This window comes from Meles meles, chromosome 11, assembly GCF_922984935.1.
Source record: "Meles meles chromosome 11, mMelMel3.1 paternal haplotype, whole genome shotgun sequence".
NCBI classification, from domain to species: domain Eukaryota; kingdom Metazoa; phylum Chordata; class Mammalia; order Carnivora; family Mustelidae; genus Meles; species Meles meles.
The window spans coordinates 83,026,337-83,044,453 of record NC_060076.1 but is presented as its reverse complement, the minus strand read 5'-3'; the positions used below and the strand labels follow the sequence as shown (position 1 = coordinate 83,044,453).

The following is an 18,117-nucleotide window of genomic DNA, read 5'->3' as shown; positions in this document are numbered from 1 at the left end:
TTCTTAGGGACATAAGATTACTTTTCTCTTGGGTACATACCTAGGAGTAGAATGGCTGGACCATGTGGTAGGTGTCTTTAACTTTCTAGCAAATTGCCAAATGTAATTATACCATTTTACTTTCCCATCAAGCAGTGTATGAGAGCTCCAGTTCCTACACATGCTCTCCAACAATTGGTATGGTCAGACTTTATTTTTAGTCCTCATGTATCTTATTATGGTTTTAATTTACATTTCCCTAATGACTAATGATGTTGACTAATGAGTTTATTTGCTATCTGTATCTCTTCTTCTTCTTTTTTAAACAATTTATTTGTGAGAGAAGGTGAGAGAGAGAGAGATCATGAGAAGGGAGAAGGGTAGAAGGAGAAACAGACTCCGTACTGAGCAGGGAGCCTGATGTGGGACTCGATTCCAGGACCCTGACCTCAGGTCATGACCTGAGCTGAAGGCAGGTGCTTAACCGACTGAACCACCTGGGCACCCTATCTGTATCTCTTCTTTGTAAAATGTTCAAAACTTTTGTCTACTTAAATTATTGAGTTCTTTGCTTTCCTGTTTTCCTTATTTTATATTTTTGTGCATGTAATTTTCATTCACTTATGTTGACTATGATATTCCATCATATGAACCTACTCTATTGATAAACATTTGAGGATTTTTTTTCCCCAGGTTTTTCAGATTTTTGTATCATGTGCAGTGAGCATACATGTTTCTGATTTTTTTTTTTAAAGATTTTATCTATTCATTTGACAGAGATCAGAGGTAGGCAGAGAAGCGGGCAGAGAGAGAGAGGAGGAAGCAGGCTACTGAGCAGAGAGCCCGATGTGGGGCTCGATCCCAGGACTCTGGGATCATGACCTGAGCCGAAGGCAGAGGCTTTAACCCATTGAGCCACCCAGGCGCCCCATCTGATTTTTTTTTTTTTTTTAGTTGAACTCTAATTGACATGCTGTATCCTATTTTCAGGTATACATTATAGCGATTTGATATTTTTATACATAATGAAATGATTCCCATGATAAGTCTGGTTACCATCTGTCACCATACAAAGAAAACAGAAAATTATTGACTATTCCCTGTGCTGTACATTGCATTTCCTGATTCCTAGTTTGACCTATAGATTATTTGTGTTAATTTTGCAAGTATCAGAGGTTTTCCTAGGTATTTTTCTTCTTGATTGCTAGTTTAATTCCTTTCTCACTTAATTCATTATCTGTGTGATTTTAATTCTTTTAAATTTATTGAGATTTATTTTATGATCCAGCCTATGAATTATCATGGTACATGTAACGTGTTCTTAGAAAGAACATAATATCCTGCATGTATTTGGTGTAGTATCTTATCAATGTCACTTAAGTCAAGGTGGTTGGTAGTGTTTCTCAGATATTATGTCTTTATATTATGTCTTTGGGGTTTCTTGTTTGGAGGGGGATTTTTTTAATCTAAATGTGCTATGAATTGCTAAGAAGTAGGTGTTAAAGTATCCAATTAGGACAGTAGTTTTCTGTTTCTCCTTTTAGTTCTCAGATTTCATCTGTGTATTTTGAAGCTCCGTTATTAGGCACACATATATTATATGTGTGATGTATTAACCTTTTGTTCTTATGAAATATCCCTTTTTATCTCTGGTAATGCTCTTCATTTTGAAGTCGTCTTTGATAGCAGTTCCAGCCCTCTTATGCTTACCATTTACACAGTATGTCTTTCTTTTTTTTTCCCCCCATCCATTTACTTTCAGTTTATCTGTCTCCTTATATTTAATGTTTCTCTTGGAAACAACATATATAGTTGGATTTTGCTTTTCTGACATTATGTCAGTTTCTGTATTTTTATTTTTTTTAAGATTTTATTTATTTATTTGACAGAGAGAGAGATCACAAGTAGGCAGAGAGGTAGGCAGAGAGAGAGAGAGGAAGGCAGGCTCTCCGCTGAGCAGAGAGCCTGACGTGGGGCTCGATCCCAGGACCCCAAGATCATGACCTGAGTGGTAGGCAGAGGCTTAACCCACTGAACCACCCAGGTGCCCCCGTTTCTGTATTTTAATTGGAATGTTTAGTGCTTTAACAGTTGATAGAAATTATTGAGATGACTGGATTTACGTCTAGTCTTCTACTATTTATTTAATGTCTGTTCCTTTTCTATTTTTTTTTAAAGATTTTATTTATTTATTTGTCAGAAAGAGTGAGCACAGGCAGACAGAGAGGCAGGCAGAGGCAGAGGGAGAAGCAGGCTCCCTGCTGAGCAAGGAGTCCGATGTGGGACTCAATCCCAGGCCGCCGGGATCATGACCTGAGCTGAAGGCAGCCGCCTAACCAACTGAGCCACCCAGGCGTCCCATGTTCCTTTTATTTTTTTGACACCGTACCGCCTTTCCAGACCTCTTTTGGATTAATTCAGAATTGCTTTGAATTTAATTTTAATTTAATCCATTAAATTAAATACCTGTTTGTATGAAATTTTCCGTGGTTGCTCTAAGGATTGCAATATACATCTTTAACTTTCCACAGCTGACTTCAAGTTAACACTGTTTCATTTCATGTAAAGCAGAAACCTTGCAGCCCCTCACTCCCGCCCTCACCCCGTCCAGGGGCACTTTTATATGGACCCAACGGGATTTTCTTCCTGTCCTATAATTTTGTCTGAGCAACTCTGATTTCTTTCCCTAGCACTTCTTATGGATAATGACTCAGAACTCATTGTTACTAATAGCAAAGCAACAAAGAAGGAAACTTCTCATGTCTTCGTGGTAAAGAAGGGATGTGCACTCTCTAACGTTCTGCTTATCTTGAAATTTGCCTGTTTCAGACTGATTAAAGCCCTACAGCAGTTTAGGGTGGGACAGTGGTTTAAAAACTTTTTTTTTTTTAGCAACTACGTACTTGCTGGACGTTTTCCATATCTCATTTAATCCTCAGAACTCCATGGCAGTTATTCCTGCAAATTTAATAGATAAACCTCACCCCAGAGCATTAGACCCTTGCCAACTTCTCAATGAATCTAGCCCTGACCATCCTATCTAAAATTTCAACTCACTCAGCACTGCCCAGGACTCTTGAGATTCCCGTTGCCTGATTTATTTGTTTGTTTGCCCATAGCACATATCACCTTCCAATCTATTACATGACTCACTTACTTATTATTCTTACTGTGCCCTTCTCTAGGAAGTAAGCTCCTTGAGGGTAGGGTTCTTCATTTTTCTTTTTTCCTTCACTTGTGATATACTCGAGCACCTAGAACAGTGCCTGGCATATATCGGGTGCTCAGTACCTATTTGTTGAATGAATGACTGTTTGTCATTTTCACTTGGATGTTTCACAGGCATCTCCTAGTCCAATCTTGTGTCCCCCCATGTATCCCATCATTTATCCAACCAGGTACTCATATCAGAAGTGTAACTGGACCACGGAAAATTCTAGAGTTACCACAGCAAACAAAACAAAAATCCATTTCCTGACTTCCCAAGTGAAGCTTATATTGAGGGAGATAGACAGGAAACAAGTACATCTGTCAGGTGCTGAAGGAGAACAGAGCAGTGGAAGGATGGGTGAGGTTACCTTAGGTGGTCAAGAAGGGTTTTTCTCAGATAAGGAGACTTTTGAGCAGGGACCTGAGGAAAATCAGGGGTGAGTTGAGCATTTATGGTGACTGGTTGTAGGCAGAGGTAATGAGTGCAGATATGTAAGGTAAGAGCACGTCTGGCTTGAGCTTGGGACAGCAGAAAAGCCAGTGTGGCCTTTTTTCCCCATAGTGTTTTGGCTAGTTTCTATTGCTGTGATTTGAAGCTCACAAACCTTTTCTTTTCTCACGCCTTTTCTGCTGTTAATCTCATAGGCTGTATTTTTCATCCCAGACAATGTGCTTACTATCTCCAGAAGTTCAGTGTAAGTCTTCCGTGCATCTCTGTATAGCTTTCCGAACACACAGAACAGTTACACTCATGTTTTAATGTCCTTCTGTCCTAATTCTAACATCTTTATCGGTTCTGAGTTGGTTTCTATTGATTAATCTCAAAGGGTGTTTTGTTCTGTGTCTGCATACATGGCAGTTTTCTATTGGATACCGGGTATTACAGGTTTACTTTGTTGGTCTTTCTTGCTCTGGCCTTGGGAAGTTACTTCACGCACATGCCTTCATCAGTACTCTGTAGATCAGTGTTCGGAGGTGGGAGGGGGCTCTGCTCTGATCTCCAGAGTGCTCTCTGTGTGTAATTCCCTCCTCTCAGGTACTCTGCCCTGCAAACTCTAGCTGCCTTTGTTTCCCGGGACGGTCAACATCACATCACATCACATCCTCAGTTCAGTGCCAGGCGTGGCCCTGGCTTCCCCCTCCTAAGGCCATATCCTGGAGACTCAAAGCAGTGAGTAGGGCTCACCGTGTTTCCTGTCTCTCACTGATCACTGTCCTCTGTTGGCAGTTGTTTTATATCTTGTATTCGGGTTTCTGGTTGTTTTAGGCGAGAGGGTATGGTCCATTATTCCATCTTAACTCAAAGCAGGAAATGCCTTTTACTTTGACTTCAAGGTTACACTGTTGGATAACTTTTAACTTTGAGATATGCCTTCTTCCTTGTTTGTTCTAGGAAATTGTATTTATTCGTTATATATAAGTATATTATATGCTGTGTATTAATATATATAATATACAAAAGGAAATTCATCAACCTTGTAATGTTCAGACCATTGACTATGACATACCTGATCTTATTCTATAAGAACTCAACCAGTATAAAGAAAATTGTGTAAATTTCCTTACAGACTGGAAAAATACCAGTTTTCCTCTCTGTACTAATTAAGGTACAAGTAAATGGTGATTATAACAGGAACACTTGAAATATGTAATACAGATTTTTGATCATATCTCTGTGTATTTGATAAGTTCTTTTCTTCTTTTAGGTCTCAGCTCAAATAAGCATTTCTTTAGGAAAGTCTTTTTTTTTTTTTTTAAATATTTTATTTATTTATTTGACAGAGAGAGAGATCACAAGTAGGCAGAGAGGCGGGCAGAGAGAGAGAGGGGGAAGCAGGCTCCCCACTGAGCGGAGAGCCCGATGCGGGGCTAGATCCCAGGACCCTGAGATCATGACCTGAGCCGAAGGCAGAGGCTTAAACCACTGAGCCACCCAGGCGCCCCTCTTTAGGAAAGTCTTAAGCCAGCATCTCCCTACTGCTCAGAGTACCCTGTACCTGTCCCTTATGACGGTGACCTCAGTTCTTACGATTAGCTGATTACTTGTTTTCGTTGTTTTGTAATTACTTGACACCTTTCCTCTGCTATGTAAGCTCTGGTGGGAAAAACAGTAACTTCTGACCTTTGATCAAGCCTTATTCCTGACACAATGCAGATTCTCAGTGTTTGTGGGGTGAAGGAAAAAGTGAAGACCGCACAGTAATTAGTGAGGCTGGGATACTGACCAGGTCTGTGTTCCTGCACTCTGTTTCTTCCTTCCCAGGTGTCTGTGATAGTGCAGAGTAAAACAAACAAAAAAACAAAGATTTTAATGCAGTTTTCAACATCAGCTTGGCCACCATTAAAATGTTTAATAATAGGTTGTGTTAGTGAAGATATTGAGAAACAGATACCTTGTTTTAAATGTAACCTTTTGAGAGAGCTATCTGACAAAATCTATGAAAATTTTAAAATGCACTGCTCACCCTCAGGAATTTACACCAGAAGTATGAATGTGTCGCTGAGAATGGGCACAAAGCAGTATGTACTGGAACTACTCATTGTAATATAAAGCTGAATAGCAAAAGGTTGAAAACAATCTAAATGTTATTTGTTAGCATTGTGTGTCTGTCTGTGTGTGTATTATACATACAGACATGCAGATTTTATTAAAGGAATTTATGTGTATGGATCTAGAACAATTGGTAAAACATATTTAGTCAAAAAAGTAAGGTTCACATATATATACACATATTTACGTGTACATTTTTTTGGTATTGCATTGTCTGGGTTACAAATTTCTTTACTATAGGCCAACGCTTAGTCTCTGCCTTCTGTTATCTTCTGTTGGGAGCAATTTCCCATGGTTTTTTGCATTTCAGCATATTTTGCAAGCAGAGGTACTGGCTAACTTTATTCTAGATTATCTTTTCAAGGATATATGTACAGTGAACAGGCTTGGGAGACACAGACTGTCTCCTGGAACAAAGGGTAGGTTTATTTACCATCTAGCATAGTATCTTCTCCTAGTGCAAAGTCAGTCACACTTTCTGCTTGCCCATCATGAAAGAGTAAGATTTCCAAAGCTTAAGGTTCTTCTGTAATACAACCCAATGCTTGTGCCAACTGTCCCCTAGCACTATCTTGTGTCACTCTGAGATTTGGGTCTCAGGGTACTGGGCAAAATTAATACTTGGGCTAATGCTATTGCTGTGAGTTATAAATTCTCCTTTGACTTTGCTGTGGGAGTTTGGTGTCAAAAGTGGCTGTTTTGGGCACCTGGGTGGCTCAGTGGGTTAAGCCGCTGCCTTCGGCTCGGGTCATGATCTCGGGGTCCTGGGATCGAGTCCCGCGTCGGGCTCTCTGCTCGGCAGGGAGCCTGCTTCCTCCTCTCTCTCTGCCTGTCTCTCTGCCTACTTGTGATCTCTTTCTCTCTCTGTCAAATAAATAAAATCTTTTTTTAAAATTACGAATTATTTATATAATCTTAATTATACAATTATAAGGTTAAGTGGAAATGCTTGAAATAAAAAACCTAACATAAAAATTCTTAACAGGCTCATTATTAGAATGGACACAGATGAGGAAAGATTCAAGGAACGTGAAGATAAGGAAACATAAAGAGGAAACATAAAGAAGAAAATAAAAAGTAAAAACTAAATAAAAATAAAAAACAAACACCTGAACAGAGCATCAAGGAATTGTGGGACAAGCCATCTAATGTACATCCAATAGAAGTCCCAGAAGAAGGGAGTAGGGCAGAAGGAATAATTGAAGAGGTAAGGTTTTTCAGAAATAGTAACATCGACCACACAGATATAACAGGGTAAATTGCAAAAGCAAACCAAAACACACATGCATAGACAATCCAACTGCTAAAACTGAAAACAACCAGTTTAAAGAGAAACCCATTGAGAGAGACAAAAATAAGAATGACAGCAGCGTACTCATCTACACACTGGTGGTCTATAAAGAATAAAGGTCAACCTAGAATTCTGTACTCAGCAAGTCTTTTACAAAATAAAACTTGAGATGAAGGATTTTTCGGACAAAATCTGAGAGAATGCACTGCCAGCAGACCTGCAATGAGAAGTGTTAAGGGAAGTTTTGGGTGCAAGTATGTCTGCCAGATGGAAACTTGGATCCGCACGAAGAAGTGAAGAGTGTTTTGTCACAAATAACCCCAAAACTCTGTGGCTTACGACAATAAACCTGACCCATTTCCTCAACCTGTGGGTCAGGAATTCAACATCAGCTTAGCTGGGTCATTTAGGGTTGCTGACCAGAGTTGCTCACCTGGTTGCAGTCAAGATGTTGGTTGGGGCTTCATCGAAGTCTTGACTAGAGCCGGGGGACCCACTTTCAAGCTCATTCTACACATGTAACTGTTTGGAGAAGGCCTTCTTTCTTCACCACGTGGAACTGTCCATGGGGTTATTTGAAATGTCCTCATGACACGTATTGTCTCCCTTAATGCCAAGTGATCCGACTGAAGAACGGAAGTCCTTCGTGACTGGCATTTTACATTCTTGGCAATAGTGGGTTACCATTCTGTTTGGAAAAGTCTCAGACACAGGGGATGTTTGCATTCACAAGATTTGGTTTTTCTCATGGCTTTCCATTGGGTGATCAAGAGAAAGACTTGGAGCAGTTCAGGAGGCCAGAAGGCCTCCTGGCTTACAATATGATATCCAGGATAGCTGCTGCTAAGGACGGCTCATGTAAGTCACACGTTTCTACCCCTATCTCTTCATTAGAAGTGAGCCACTGCAGCCCACACTTCGGGAGGGAGAGGAATGAGACTATACCAAAGGGAGAAATTATCAAGAGACTCTGTAGAGGGGCACCTGGGTGGCTCAATGGGTTAAAGCCTCTGCTTTCAGCTCGGCATGATCTCAGGGTCCTGGGATCAAGTCCTGCATCAGGCTGTCTGCTCAGTGGGGAGCCTGCTTCTCTCTCTCTCTGCCTACTTGTGATCTCTGTCTCTGTCAAATAAAATCTTAAAAAAGAGAGAGAGCGAGCGAGCGAATCTGTAGAGAGATCTTTAAAGCAGCACACACCAGAAACTATAAAAATGAAGATAAGTAAAAAATGTATTTCTGTTTTTATTGCCTCAAAAGAATTCAGTTAAAGCATAAATAGTAACCATGGATTCTGGGGTTTATTATGCACATTAAAGTAAAATGTATGACAATAGCTGGAAGAAAGGAATTGGAAGTACATTGTAAGAGCGGTAATACTTACAACTATATATTCAGTGGTATAATACTTTGAAGGTGGACTGTGAATAACAATGTATATTGGAAGCCGTAAGGAAACCACTGAAACTTCTTTTTGTAAAGAGCGGTAATTCATAAGCCAGTAGTGGAGATGAAATCAAGAAAATGAGTCCAGAAATAAATGAGAAAGGAGGAAAAAAGAAGAAATGGATCAAGTAGAAAAGTAGCAAAATGGTAGGTTTAAATTCACCCATGTCAATAATTACTCTAAAATGTAAATGGTTTAAATACCCAATTACAAGACAACAAAAAAAAGACAATCAGAATGAATAAAAAGGCAAGACCTAGGTACATACTATCAATAAGAAACCCATTTTAGAAATAAATCGCAAAGTTGAAAAGTAGGATTTTTTAATACGTGCTTGCAAAAACTGGCATGCTTCAAGCTCTGTAGTTCAGTAACAGAATCATGCCAATTTCCATTTCATGGTTTTGATTACTGTCTTATAGTTATGTGAAATGTTACTTTGGGGTGAAAGCTGGGTGGAGGGTGCACAGGAATCCTCTACTTTTGTGTAACTTCTGTCTTCTGGCAGCACACATGAAACTAATAGGCTAACTCACTCACTCGTCATCAGGGTAAGACCAAGCCCCAGACTCCACAGTTTTGCTGACAAGTCTGGGATGCTGAGAGACTTGGCATTCCAGATTTGGAAGGATGAAGTCCTACAGGCCAGTTCAGGAATATGAGACCTCCTAGGATACAGCAGCATGTGCTCTTACCTACATGGTGAATATGGCAGGAAAGTAATGAGACCCCCCTGTTCTGTTAGTGATGAACAGCTACAGGTGGGTTTGAGGTAAGTCACCCAGATGGCACCCAGATTTGCTCACTCTTCCTGGCAGGAAGAGATAGGGATGTTATCACCATAGAGCAAGCCCTGTGGCCCCAGCAGAAGGCAGTAAGGCTGCATCTGCTGACAGAGTCCCCAACTGAGATTAAGGTCAGCGATGAGGAATCTGCTATTCAGTACAGAGGACCTGAAAACAGACGGCCGTGTGGTTGAACTGAGTGTAGGGGCCCCTCGAAAGTGAGGAAGAAGCCTTCCCTATCAGTGCAAAGTCTTGCCACAGCCAAATGTGGCTGGCAGTGAAGTTGGGGCTCTGGGTGCCCAGATGGCCAAAGCTAGAAGACTGGGCCAGACAGCACAGTGGCATGTGCTCGAGCACCAAGTAAAGGGCCCTAGGATGCTGGAAGCACAGGGGGGAAGAAGCAGCAGCCTGCTCGGGCATTATCTCTGGAGTCAGGTCAATCGAGAAAATCAGGCTTCCCTCCCACCATTTCCTCCCACTGTCTCCGTGGACTTGCCTCCCACCTGGAGGCAACTTGGTCTCCTGGACTGCTGTGCTGTAGCCCGTAATGCACATGTTAAACTTCTTGGTTCTGTGATCCTATAGGGGGAAAAGACACTTGAATTGAACTGACAGTAGGGACAGGGCTTGTGATGGGAAGGAAGGTGTGAAAAACTGTTAGCGGCTCATGTGAGCCAGGGAGAGCTGGTGGCTAACTAGGCAAGTGAATACAAGAAGCCAAGGCGAAACTCACAGTCAAACCTCTGATCGGTTCAATAGTCCAAGCAAGAGGCTGAACCAGACAAACCACAGGTAGCTTCTGCTCCATTTTCATCCTGGGACAGCACACCAGTCAGGGGTCAGCGGGGTCTGCACAGACATGGTAGTGCTTTCATTGCTAAAGGAAGTCCAGACAAGCTCCTGCAAGCTTGCAGACCTGGGGGGTGGGGTGGAAGAGGAGGGGGACCTAGGAGTGGGTAAAGTACTGAGCCGGAGTTAGAAATGTGGTTTCCAAGTTTTCCCCTTTCCCTCCTCCTATTAGCAGGTGTCAGCAGAGGCACCTGAGGAAGGCTTATCCCAAAGCTGCTGATAGGCACTGGGCCAGGGCTGCCGCTGTGCATAGGAGCCTGCATTTTTTACTGCAAGTCCCACTAGAGACTGCAGTGCAGTTAAGTCTGGTCCAGTGAGGCCAGCTTTGTTCCATGAACCTGCCAGGTAAAGCCTTTGTAATGACCTAGGTTCAGGCCTGAAAAAAAAAAAAGAAAGAAAAGAAAAATCACAGTTGTTTTCACTAAGGAGTCAGATACCTCAAAAATAACCTCTCACTGAGGCCCTTTGGGCCAATTCAGTACATGTATCATGGATCTGATGTATTATTTGCCTGCACATTTCCTTCCACTTAAGGGTCACGGTCAAGGGCTGTTCCTTCCTGGGTGGTCCAGCAGAAATAATACTGAACTCCAGGAGAGAGAAACCACAGCTTCAAAGACTTACTGGCTGCCTAAATTCTCACAGGCATAGCCAAGTACTACAACAGAATCAAATGCCAGACAATCACCAAAGACACCTTTGTACAAAAGAAGGAAGTTATTAATCTGCTACTAAGTTTTTGAGACTGAATGCCTCGTTGGGTTTGATGTTCTCATTTGGAGGTGAGTCAGTTTGGCCTTGATGACTACCAAGGTGAAAAGGACCCAACAAGCCTTCCAAGTCAAAACAAATAGCATATTCAAGGGTGTAGCTGGCCTGGCCCTAGCAGCTTTTTTGGTGCTATGAGAAAATGGCAGCTATTCCTTTGGAGGCAAACTTAATGCCCCACTCTGCCACCTAAAGCAAAGCCATTGGTTCAATGGGACTCCTGACTCACAGACATTAGCTGAACTCCTGGGCCTCAATCCCTGGTTGGCTACGTTGAAACCTAGCAGGGTCCAATGGGCTGTAGCCACTCAGGCCTCAGTGCCGGCCGGGTAAATCCAGAAGCAGCTCCTTCCTATCAGTAGCTAGAACTCAAGGCAGTGCTCTGAGACTGGCCAGTCTTCCCGCTGATGGAGCTAGACATGAACTTCTGGATTTTTATGAACTTCTGGATTGTTGCCAATGACCTGTCTGGTATACCAGTTGAAAACCTAGACTGGCGGATTAAAGATACCTCTCTTTGGGCATTACACTTAAATAAATGGTTCAACTTCTGTAATAGTTAAAGAAATGAATATTAAAATTAGATACATTTTCCTGTCATACTGCCAAAAACGACAAGTTTAGCAAAACCTAGTACTGGCCAGAGAATGGATGCAAAATTATTCCAAAACACTATCGGTGGCATGGAAAATGTTCATCATTTTGAAAGGCAAGTTGATTGAAAATACACATGATTTTGTCTGGCTGGCTGATTCTGCTTCTGTGTATCCATGAGAAATAATCCAACTCTATAAGAGGCAAGTACTAGCATGTTTCTACAAGTGAGAGTAACCCTCCATAAAGTTCTGCCTGTGCCTTCTCTCCCGTTACCTGCCATTTTAATTTCTTTACAATTCCCAGCAAACTTTAATATTCAAGAATCGATACATACGTAACGTGTCATCTTTGAATCCCCCCAGGATTCCACTGAAATTTTTTTTTTTCACCATAACATTAAAATTAATGTCCTGGGACTAATCTTCATCTTTTTCTATCACTATACAGCGGTCAACACAGAGTGAAATTACATTGTCTACCAGGTGCTTTCACATAGGATACCGCACACAGCAGCACATGACCGCCTAAAACCCTCTGAAGTAAGTGGTATCAAGCCTCTTACAGATGAGGCAACACACTTAGAGCATCTTGCCTGAGATCGCAAACAACAGTTCAGGGGAACAAACCCAGAGTAAGCGCCAAGTCCATCGGTTCTGCTACTAATGGCTGGTCCTGGAACTCTCTTGTACTGGTGTCCTTTAGAGTTATTTTCTGTTCTTTAACAAAACCAGAGACCAAGATTAAATAGTATTAAGACCTAACATACTCAAAGACCAAGTACTCTTATTATTGACTTTCTAGAAGCATATAAGAATAAGCTCGTTTAGGATTAAGAATTCAAATTCCCACATCTACAATTGTTACTGATTTAGATGGAAACAACCAAGCAAATACTGTTTCGTAGCAATTGGCAGACTTTAATATTCAAGAAAAATTAAGTCCATCATACACATTAAAAATATAGGAAATTTCATGCAGACATGAAGCTTCCAATTCAGCCTTTGTGGCAACGTTTAGAATGAGAATTACATATAAATACAGTACATTTTACAGTTCCCAAACTTCATAATTTTATACTGTGATTTATACAGCTTCTCTTTATATTTTACATTTCCCATCTTGCTCACTTGATTAAAATACCCTACCCTGCACCACTTCAGAATATGGAAAAAAAGGGGGGAAGCAAGCACAATGACCTATCTCCTCCTGCTTTATGAAAATGAAAACATTTGTATATCGAGCTAATATAAGGAATTAGAACAAAAAATTTTAAGGCTTACATACTTTAGTAGCTAGGACTACACATAAGAAATAGAAAATTAAATCCTCCAGTGACACTTCTATTACTGACTGATACCACAATTTTCAAGTTTTGAATATATTAACTACAAAAGCAATGAGAAAAAAAGTGATGCAGATTTATGTAGAATATTTGAAAAACAGTAGTCATGATAGAAGTTAAAAACAAATGAAATAACTTATTTCAGAATTAACTAAAAGCTAAGCTGTAATTTAGAAATATAAGTAATATTATTAAAGAATAAAACCTGATAGCCAAAATTTTAAGTAACAAAGCCGAGTCCTTACTACCAATATATTTTTGCCTCTATGAGAAAAAACAAGATCGTTTGTTCTGATACAAGCAAAAAAAGTGAATACCAGTCAGTGAATAAAAAGCCTTTCTACATTACTCAGAAATAGCCTGCATTCCTTTCCTTTCAGTGGATTTTTTAAATACTTAGGATCCTTTTAAACTTCTTTTTTTTTTTCCTGAAACAAACAAAAACAAATTTGGATTTTTCCCCCTACCAATTAATTGAAAATTCATTCACACGGTAGTTAATGAAAATTCTAATAACTGAACATCTGCCAAGTATTGGGGGTAGGGGGTGACACAAAAAAGAGAAATAGTTTTGGGGTTTGTTTTGTTTGTTTGTTTTTTTAACTCAAGAGGCTAAGGCCTCCAGAATTTAGCAAGTCAACTAAACTTCACAGAGCCCTTTACTGCGTAACAGGAGCAAAGGCCATAAGAGCTCCCTCACTGGCCACGGAAAAGCTCCTACTTAAGATGCCAAATTGTGTGAACTCCTCCAACCTAACAAAAAAGGCCTAAAGATTCACCAGTAACTTCTCCTATTAGAACATGACATTAATCCGACAGTACATTATTGAGATTAAGTCTATCTAATTCAAATTGCCACAGAGGTCATTTAATGCCATCATAATCACCTGTGAAAATACCCAACAAGACTTTACTTCCTTTTCCCAAGAAAAGGTTACAACATCAGTCATCTCTGCTTTCCAAGCTACTAGAAACAAAATAATAAACGTAAAAAATATATATAAAGGAAAACTCCCTCCAATAGAAAAGATCTGCTAGAGGTAGAAATTTAAAGCAGCATATACGGTTTTAACTCCAGCTATCAGGGAACAAAATTGGTGTTAACCTAAAATTACATGAATGGCTGCTGCTTACAATATTGAAGACAAAGACCACGGGCAGTAAGTTATCCCTGAATTTCATATTCAGAATTTCCCCACGGTAATACCATCATGACAGTTTATTGGAAAAACAAAACAAAACAAAACAAAAGTGCTTGCTTTTGTGATCCAGGTAATTTAAAGAAAAGACATAATTGTAAACATTCACTGACAAACTGTATTCACTTCTAGTTTAAAATCATACATTTCAAATGGGAGATTTTATTATTTCCCCATTTTCTGAGCAGTACCTTGAATAAAGGCTTTTGTGCCTCACTGAAGAGTGTTCAGATCTCATACATTTCAGAGTGATTCATGATGAGTATGCTTTCAAATAAGGTTCAGGTTAGTAAGCCCCAAAGACTCTCAGTTACTTGAATGCTTAAATGCATTTTACTGGCTTGTGATCTTATTAAATTCAGCATTTCATAAAAATGAAATGGTTGATGCTTCTCTAAATTCAGCTGAGCTAGAAAAAAAATAATTTGAGTGATTAAAAGGACACACACACATTTTATGAACAGATTGCTTAGGTCCAAAGCAAACAGAAGTCCCAATTCCAGATGCTGAATGTGACAGAGGATCCTCAGACTCTTCTAAAAATAATATGTGCAATGCACACAAAACAGAGATTTGGGGGGACTTCGATACTAGTAGTCATTAATATGGCAGACTTGCAACAGACAGCTTCATGAAGACCACTGGAGATAAAGTTTTCTCTACTGAAAGACCATTCTGGGCTTCAGGGAAAATGTATACTTGAAGACATTTCCTCCATTTTTACTTCTGTAGTACAAATATGCATGGCATAGTATATTTCTGAAAAAGCGATAGACGTATTAAGAAAATAGATGCTATTTCTAAATTTTGTTAGGAATAAGAAGGCACCACTGATTTGAGGTTGTGTCCTGTCATTGGGATAGTTGATTTTGAGTTGTTTATTTCAGGATTTGCTCTTATCAAACTCTTTTCCTGCTGATACCACTTGAGAACGTTACTGTGGCTTACGGACCACAAACAAGACACATTCGTAGTAGTATTTCATCATAGAGAGATCATTCACAGTATATGTTGACAACACAGATTCTTTTTCCACCTGGAATGCAAACAATAATCGTAACGATGATGATGACCATGAGGATAATACAAACAGTACTTGTGACAGGTACCACTACAAACGTACTCTATTAATTGACTTCTTACGTACACATACCCTCTTAAGATTGGCATTGTTAGTAATCGCACTTTACAAAGAACAGATTGCTCATGGTCACACCCGTAATAAGAGCTGGAGCTCTCCACAACTCTGTTACATTGCTTCTCTTCATTTTTAGGAACAAATCTGTTGTTTATTTTTTTAATGAATGAAATGCTTTTAAATAAACATACAACTAAAACACAAGTCAAAGTATCATAAAACCTTATAATCACATGATAAAAAAGACTGAACACTACAGAAGTATACACAGTGAACACTGTCACTGCCCTCCCCGCTCCATCTGCTCCTCCAGACGCTCGTGGGTTTGGTATCTGCCCATCTACCAGGGCCAGCGCTGTTGAGAACGGGAAGCTGCCATGTACTGAGAGCTGACTGATGACATCAGGGATTACAGTTTTCCATTTACCTACACACTATGCCAAATCCTAGTAATTCTAAAAGCTAACTATTATTTCCACTTTGTGGATGAGAGAACAATTAAGTAAAGTCAGGAACTGTCATGATATTCCCATTCCTGAGAGCGCTGGAAGTGAAACGTCATTCCATCCTTACCTCCACCTGGAATCCATACTGTAGAACGACGTTTTTTATATCTTCATAGCTCAATTCTATGGAAAGTTCATTTGCCAAATTTTCAAAGTGGTACAGTAGGGGACCTATGGTTTAAAGATATTATGAATGAATTACTTAAATATACACATGCACTAGTTGCTGTGGTGGAACTCCAAAATTGAAGTATAAGATGGGTAGGAGGTCAAACAAACAAAAAGAACAGAACCTTTACATCTGCCAAAGGCATGTGTCCAAACCCCTGAAACTTTGGCCCATTTGAGTGCTGGGCCTACACTGGTGAGGAGGGAGTCCGTGGGGCATACCCGGGCTGCACTGTGATTCTCCACATCTGAGCCCTACACCTGTAACTCCGAGGTTACTGAGGGAGCACCTGGACCCAAGAATGCGAAGTCCCTAAATTCCAAAAGTCTGGACCGGGGAATGCGAAGTCCCTAAATTCCAAAAGTCTGCTGTAATTATAATTCCGGAAGTAAACGCACAACTGCAGCTGCAGAGGGCGTGTCGTGTGGAAACAGAAGGGTCCTCAAGCTAGCCTCGGTCTAAGAGAGTGCGTGCACCGGGGAAGTTAGAGGCGAGGCTTCCTGGAAGGAAGACATGACACCAGAGCAGGCTCTTTAAGTGCACGACTCACATCCCAGCTCTAACACTCACTGGTCATGTGCCCGTGGACCGGTCCCTAGCTCCCCAACACCCAGTGTGCTCGGCACGGAGAAGGCATTCAGTAAATGACAGCAACCACAGCTTTTCAAAGGGACATTCCCCCCTTACTATTCTCTCATTCCATGTATCCAAAAACTATCATCCGACTCCAACCAGAGTTTCTAGGCTTTCAATCTCTCACATTCTGCCCAGTCCATCATCAGCCTCATCCAGGCCACACTCTCATTCAATAGTTACTTCAGGATTAATCTAAACAATCTTCTCTTTTCCTTTCATTGGCTTAACGACAAGCCCAGTGCCATCTCACCACCCCTTCCCCTCATTTAATGTGCTGATCACAAGAAGAGTAACAACAGGGCAGTTTCTCCTCCCAAAAGGCTCATCACTCTGTGGAACATACTTACTAAGCGTTAAAACGTTTTCTTCCTCTCCTCTTTTTTTACCCTACATAAACCACTAGGAAAAATGGCTATGAATATATATGTCGGTACTCTTTTCAGAAGAAAACAATGGTTCGCCATCAAACTATCTGTCAAGCTTAACTTCCTGTTAGTTTTATTAGGACTAGCAAAAATGACAGCAGCTACCATTTACTGAGCACTGCTGTGTCCTAGACCATCCCGAAGCCTTTGAAGCCCTGTTATAGACACGAAGAGCCCCAGAGCCGTCCATCCAGCTCTAAAGTGTGTGATGTTCCTGCTCCATTATTTTAAGAGCCTGCAGCATTACTGTCTTCTTAGATCTAAACACCCCAGGGATTCTCACATACTCAGGTCATATCGTACCTCTCTTCACGTTGTGTTCCATCTAGAGAGCTCCAACTCCCCAATTCGAGCTTTAGCCATGCTCCCAAACCTTGCTGAAAGCAAGTTTTAATATAATCCATCTAAGTTTCCAGCCCTACTGCTCACTCTCTTAATATAGCCTATTTTAAAATTCATGTAATGTAGTATGGCTTTGCTCACTGATTATTTTTCATGTAATCCACACTTTTTAACCAGATTACAAGCTACATGAGTAAAGGCACACGTCTTCAGTTTCTTGTGAGTCCACCACAATGCCCAGCAGAGCAGTGAATGTACAGTTGTGCAGCTCTAATTTTACCACCCAAGGAGAACCATTACAGTTGAGTATTTTTTACAGTCTATTACAGATGGTACTTCGACAAACATCTCTGTGTGTATTTCAGTCTTCTACAAGTACAATCAACCTAATGTTTCTACGTACTATTCTCTATTAAAAAGAACCAGGGATACTTTGGGGGGGTAGGATGGCTACTCTCAGGGCCTGGCAGAGAGAATACAAGAAGAGCCTGGAACAGTGGTGATGCCAGAAAGGAGGCAATGTCAAATGGACACGGGAAAGGAGGCCCTACGTGCCAAATCTGGGACAAGTTAACTTAAACCATTTATATCCTTAAGGTTCTAAAAATTCCAGTTAAGAGACAGAGAATGTTAGATTGGTAACAAAATGTAACTATGATGCTCCTAAGATACATCTAAAACAAAGAGAAAGGGTTTAAAATACAGAAAAACACACAGTACACATTAATTAGAAGGAAGTTTGTAGTAGCTATCTTGAAATGCCCACTTAAAGAAACATGGCTTGCAATTGTTCAAAACAAAAGAGCGGGCACTCAAACCTCAGCAAAAAATTGTACAGGCTGGGCAAGGAGCTATTGCGGGGGCAGGTCGGGGCGGGGGTGGGGTG

At 40.6% G+C, this 18,117-nt stretch overlaps 1 protein-coding gene across 1 annotated transcript in view; it reads right to left on the bottom strand.

The window, feature by feature from the left end:
* Positions 1–13,398: 13,398 nt before the first annotated feature.
* CARNMT1 (carnosine N-methyltransferase 1) overlaps positions 13,399–18,117 on the bottom strand; it is a 40,062-nt gene continuing 35,343 nt past the window's right edge. Inside the window, exons 7-8 of the mRNA XM_046022210.1 lie at positions 15,727–15,830; positions 13,399–15,051 (exon numbers count right to left, since the gene is read on the bottom strand). Of these exons, the coding sequence (XP_045878166.1) occupies positions 14,950–15,051; positions 15,727–15,830 (206 nt within the window). The 3' untranslated portion in view covers positions 13,399–14,949. The remainder of the gene's footprint in view (positions 15,052–15,726; positions 15,831–18,117) is intronic.